Source organism: Stegastes partitus, unplaced genomic scaffold, assembly GCF_000690725.1.
Source record: "Stegastes partitus isolate 25-593 unplaced genomic scaffold, Stegastes_partitus-1.0.2 Scaffold1356, whole genome shotgun sequence".
Taxonomy (NCBI): Eukaryota; Metazoa; Chordata; class Actinopteri; family Pomacentridae; genus Stegastes; species Stegastes partitus.
Window position 1 is genome coordinate 1,616 of NW_007579087.1, and position 6,260 is coordinate 7,875.

Sequence of the window (6,260 nt, forward strand, 5' to 3'; positions counted from 1 at the left end):
GTGGACAGGAATGCTGCTTAACCGTTAACTGCATGTTAATATATTTATTTTACTGATGGATGCATTTCTAACATGGCAGCTGCACATTAGAGCTGCTAAACTTTACATTTCATATATTTAAACATTTGGTATTAAAGTGTGTTTCGGTCAGACGCTGTCCCATAATGCAGGACAGCGACTGGTTAAATCAAGAAAGAAAATGAAGGTTAATGATGAAGTATAAAAACACGTTTATGTGCTTTCTGCATCACCAATTGAATGCGTGTTGGTTCCCGTGGCAACATGATGAATCCAGCTTGCGAGGGAACTTCAAAAAGTTCTCAGCACCACCTACAAACAACAGGTGTAACTACCTTTCTGGGGCATAACAGTGTGCTATGAAGGTTTACATCACTGGTCAAGATAAAATGAGACTAAAGCTTTTTGCTGTTGCTCTGGGCCGGTGCAGGTGGAGGAAGCATCCAGATGTGGCTTTGAGCTGCTGCTTCATGACCGGCACCGTTTATCTCTGTCTGCTACCAAACTGCTGAGTGGTCGTTATTCTGATGGTGAGGTGGTTCACGCTGCTGGAGGCTCAGGACGTGACCTTCTTCTGTGTTGAACATCTGTAGCTGCACTGAAAGTATTCTGTGTTAAAATAATGCAGGAACAATCGTTTTATTGGTGACGTTTTCTGGTACGGACGAGAACTTTTAGAAATACCCTCGTATGGAATAATCTGACGTCCCTTTGCTGCTGTAACACTGCAAACTTTCTCACTGTGGGATTAATAAAGGCTTAGCTTAGCTTAGCTTAGCATAGTTTAGCTTAGTTTAGCATAGCTTAGCTTAGCATAGCTTAGCTTAGCTTCGCATAGCTTGAGACTCAAAGACAGCCACCTAAACATAGCAGAATACATTCAGAGTTTAAAGTCAGTGAATCCGTTGCAGCCTTAGGAAGGAAACACGACATGACTCCACCATGAAGGAAGATTCAGACATGTTGGTCTGGTGTTTGGTGTTTCAATCCAAACCTGCATCTACAACGTGAGATTCAAAAATAAGACATTTGCCCCCGAAAAACATGATTAATACGATTCTGCTGCAGTGAGAAAGCTGCTAACAGAGCAGCACATCTGCTTCTGTCCAGGACCTTTACATGCACACCTGCACACCTTGCTGCCTCGCACACACACACACACACACACACACACACACACGTCAGATCAGGTGGATGAGGCTGACAGTCAGCCGGGCCGTTGGGTCGCGGCCTGACGCTCTGGCGGCTCGCTGCTCTGACGGCCTGTCGGGTTGCCTGAACTCATTACAGCAGCACTCCTCGGTGGGTTTTCTGCGCTTTACGTCTTTTTGTTCGTCGATATTTGTTCTGTAAACGTGTCGTGTGCTGTGTGCAGCTGTCGGCAGGAGGAACGTGTGACTGAACTGTGATTAATCAGTCGCTAATGAGAAGCTATGAGAAGCTCAAACAAACGTCCTCTGAAGACTCGACCAGGAAACGTTGAGTCTGAGTTTGGTCCTGTGTGATGTGACATCTGTTCTCAGATGTCTGCACCTCGACACTCACACATGCTGTCTGATGGAAGCAAGTCCTGCGTCTACGTGTCACTCAATGCAAATCCTGCAGCGTTTCATTTGCCACCTGCGAGGTCTTATTTATCTGGTGACAGCGTGGCGGAGACGAGGAGACTCTGTCAGGCCAGATCCAAACAGACAAACACAAGCAAGCAGAGGAGAGTGTGTTCAAAAGTTTGCTTTTAATATTAACTAGAAAAAAACCCAGTGTTTGCCCACGTCCTCCACCCGAGTCTACCCCAGATCATCCACCGGCGCCGCTCAGGAGGAGGTTTCCCAGTGAAGAAAGCAGCTCACTGGCAAACCCTCCAGAGACGCCGTTATAAACGAGCTCCTGGTCAGAAATAATAATACAAAATACAGCAGTTACAAATCAATCAGGATAGTAGTCATCAGTTCATGGACAGTAAAATCACACACGTGTGTCTGAAGGCATCCTAAAGGTTTCTGAGCCACGGCGCTGAATGAAGGCACGGCGGTGAGCAAACGTCAGCGTCACGTCCAGGTCGCTTCGTTTCAGAGACATGTTCCAGTCAGAGGGGGAAGAACTCTCACTTCAGGATGATAAAGTTCCCTCCGAGCTCACTTTAATATCCTTTACCCTTTACTCAGCAGAGCAGATCACCTGCTGGTGGGGTTTAGAAAAAACTTTCCCCACCGTCTTTAATTTAGTCTGAGCCGTTTCCTCGCAGGAAAACATCTCGCCGCTCGCTCACGTGTGACCTTTTAAAGCTGCGATCAAATTTGCGGTGTTTATTTTCATTAATTTCTGGTATTTAGCCGACAGGAATAATAAATAAAGACGGATGGAGGTGGAGGTGGTGCAGCTTCTCCGGGCGCTACGGGAACTGAAAGGTAAAAACGGAGGATAAGACTCACAGTTCAAGGTTTAAACTTCACTCCAAGGCTTTTCTGGTGGTTTGTTTTTGCATAATTTACTGTTTTATAAATGCTTTTGTAGCTCAAGCATGACGCAGCCTTTAAGGTGATTTGTTTTTTGGACACTAGTGGGCGGCAGAACAAACCGTGGACACCGTGTTGATAAGGCAGACCCGGTAACACTATGAAAAGGGTTCAGTGTCTCCAGCAGGTGGATCTACCTCCTTAATGTATGTTTGACTAAAGAAACACCAGGAAAAATAAGTTAATAAACGGGAAAATGGGCTTAAATCTTTGCAAACTTCCACGCTTTAATATAAACTTTCCATCCGTCCTGGTTTGTTTCTGGTGACTCACCGACGGCAGACAGCAGATCCACTCTCCTGCTGTGTTCCCTCCTCTCTTCTCTTTTTAAACACAAAGCCTGTATTTTATCTTTTTCCAACGCGGGGAGTTGCATAACAAACCGTTTACCACAGAAGAAGAGTCGCCGGGCGTTAGCATGTCATCGCACACGGCTGTCAGAGGGACGCCAGAAGCTGCTCCGACTTTCTGCACGTTAACGGACAGACGAGCCGAGTGCAGATAACATGAAGGAAGTACTGGCAGCGTGAGATAACGGTGATCAATGGTTGGTTCTGCAGGAGAGCAGTTCTAACTCATAAACTTTCTGCGTTTGCTTGTGAGTGCGTGTGAGCTCCTGTTCCACCTGGATGGAAACACCTGAAGCGTTTCAAACCCGTGTGACGCCGCCGTGACCCCGTCTCCACCTGTAGAAGGTCATTCACAGCATCTCTTCTCCTGCTTCAGTTACAGATCAGTTCGGTCACTGGATGACCCAAACGCCTCGAAAAAAGAAAGGAATCAAAACGTGGTTGGGGTGGAGGAGGAGGAAGCTGCAAGCCGAGAGCAGTGAGGGTGATTCCTCCTGAAACATCTTCATGCTTGGAGGAGCAGAGATGGTGGTGGTGAGGAGAAAAACACCTTCTCTTCCCGCCTGCTTCTTCATGAAAAGAGGAGGAAGCTTTAAGAAGAGCTGCTGACCCGACGCTCCTGTTCTGGCTCCAAGTCAACAGTCCAGCCAGTTTTCCTCCGTGTTCTGTTCTGTCCCGGTTACGGTTCAGATGACTCCGTAGTCCCTGAGCGACTTGAGCAGCACCGTGTCCTTGATGTCGCTGAAAACCCGGCGGATGTTGCTGGTGTCGGTGGCGCAGGTGAAGTGCGGATACAAGGTCTTCCACGCCTCCCTGTTGTCGGGGTTGATGGCGCGCTGCTCGTACAGCTTGCGGATGTAGTTCTTGGCGTCGTCGGCGTCCCGCCTCCGACCTGCGCCGGGACGGAAGAGGACACAAAAAAAAAATAACCAAAAGATGAATCTGAGTTCAATAAAACGACTGACAGCGATAAAAACAAGAAAAGAGAAGATTTCAGGGTTATTTTTATTCAACATTAGACAAGAAAAATCATGTTTAGTGACTTTCTAGTGATTAAAAGCAGTAAATTCACCCCTCAGGATTTGTTCATTTACTTTATTTATCCTGTTCTGTCACGTTAGAAGAACGTCTCCTTCATCGTTTCCCAGCTGACGCCACTCGGCGGGATAAACAGCGGTTACAGCTCACGAGTGCAAATTGAATGAAAACATGATTGCAGCTGGTTTTTTATTATTATTATTATTATTTTTAAAAACGTTTTCTGTTAGAATAAATCCCAGCCAGTCATCACTTGATCACTGCTGCTGTCAAGTCGTCGGGATGCTGTTGGTGCAGAAGCTGAACACGTTTGCTGGATGAAAAGCATCAAAACATCGTTACTCAGAGGCAACGGGAGCCAAACAAGAGCCACAACTAGTAATTATTCACATGATTAATTAAGTCTGTAATTCTTTTAATTCATTTTTTAAAGCTAGACACAATATAAAATGTCCATCACACAGTCCTAGTGCCTCTGACTGACTCATCAGATCGACTGTTTTGTTCAACCGACAGACGTTTAACCGTCTGAACCGCAAACACACCAGCTCGGGTTTGAAAGGCCTGTTTTCATTATTTAAAAACTGTCAAAATTACACCAAAAATCAGAGCTAGAAACTGTAAAAACAGGAAACATAGTCTGATCTGCAGCTTTCCAACAGCTCTGGGTCTACTAACCAGATAATCTGAGCCTAAAATCATGATGTTTTGTCAAAATAATTTTTTTCTTCAAAAATCTGGGCAAAAATAAACCGTTTACATGAACCAGATTTAGTAAAAAACAAAAACTTCAGCCCTCCTCTGCACAACTGAGAAACTACGACGGACTCAGGTGTGACTAACAGTCGTGATGAAACTTGTGGGACTTGTTGGTTGAACTGCAGGCTGTGTTCACGCTGAGCACACAGGAGGACGTACGGAAGAAAAAAATACAAGTTCAGAAGTAAAATATCTAAAGTTTGTAAAAAAAAAAAAAAAGTCCACAAGTGTCAGTAACACTCGTGGACATTTTGGGAAATGCTGTACATGCTCATTGTATATTTATTTTTATTTATTTGTAAATATAAATTATCAAAGAAATTCTACTTTAGTTTTATTTTTTTTTTTATTATTTCATGCATTCTAACTTTGTCACACAACACAAGAGGTCTGTTTGAGTTCTGTCTACATCTAGTCATGGTTGTGATGTTTCCACAGAGCTGCAGGACTTCATATGGCCGTAAAAAATGAGCTCACAGTGAAGAAAAATGTGGAAAAAAACACAAAAAAACTGCCTGTAGCTCAGAGTTCATGAATCAGTCTATCAGCAACAAAACAGTACGTCGGTTTGTCACTTTTCCTGCAAAATTAATGAAAAATTTGCTGCTTTCATCGTCTGAAACGTTCGTATTTGATGCTTTTCTACATGAGATATGAAAAAAGGGTGAACATTTCTGGATTTTTTGACTTTTTACTTTAAAACCAGCAGCTCATGTTGATTTCCGTTGGTTTTATGAAGATGAACAGCCATTTTTCTATATTTTAGAATTATCCTAAATGATCATTTCAGGAAACAACAGAACAGAGAATAACAGGATGGTGACTGATTGAACAAAAAAATTTAAATAGGCTGCAAATCAGATGTTTGGACTGTTTGGAATTATCGCTCGGTTCTGATAGAACTGCCTCCAATCATCAAAGTCACGGCTCGACTCGGTTTCTCCAAACCAGAATCAGACTGTGGAGCTTTTTAAACAGCGTCCAATCAGAGCCACGGCGGCGCTAACGAGAGCAAACAGCAAACAGCAGCCGGCGACCGGAGCTGCTGCGAGTCGTCATTAAGGTTAAATTGACATCAAGGAGCTTGACCCTGTGTGAGTCATTATGTTACTGCCAATGCTGCTGCTAACACACACACACACGCACACACACACACACATGCACACACACACACACAGTAACACACACACACGGGATACATTTCCACTCACAGCCACTAATTCCCCCGAACACGTGTGCACCTGGTGGCGTTCAGGTGGGGGTGCAGGACTTGTGTCTGTCTGCGGTTGCTATGGGTAACAGAGAAAGAGCGGGAGGACGGGGGAACCGAGGGGAACCGAGGGGAACCGAGGGCTGTGGGGGTTGTAGGGCGACACTCTGCAGCCTCATCATTAGACCCAAACCAACACCTCAAGTGACTCATTTGCAACTGAGAAAGAAAAGAAAGCGTTTGTCAGCGAGTCGGGAACCAACAGGAGCTGAAATCAGTTTACAAAAACATGATTTCTCTTTTTAGACAAACTATTTCTAGCAGCTTCCAGCAGGTGGAACGTGAGGAGACGGTTCAGCGCCCTGAAGC

General features: G+C 44.8%; 1 protein-coding gene across 1 annotated transcript in view; it reads right to left on the minus strand.

The window, feature by feature from the left end:
* Positions 1 to 1,734: 1,734 nt before the first annotated feature.
* The window catches only part of LOC103369976 (guanine nucleotide-binding protein subunit alpha-11-like), an 18,743-nt gene continuing 14,217 nt past the window's right edge, over positions 1,735 to 6,260 (minus strand). Inside the window, exon 7 of the mRNA XM_008298850.1 lies at positions 1,735 to 3,844. Coding sequence (XP_008297072.1) covers positions 3,571 to 3,844 — 274 coding nt within the window. The 3' untranslated portion in view covers positions 1,735 to 3,570. The remainder of the gene's footprint in view (positions 3,845 to 6,260) is intronic.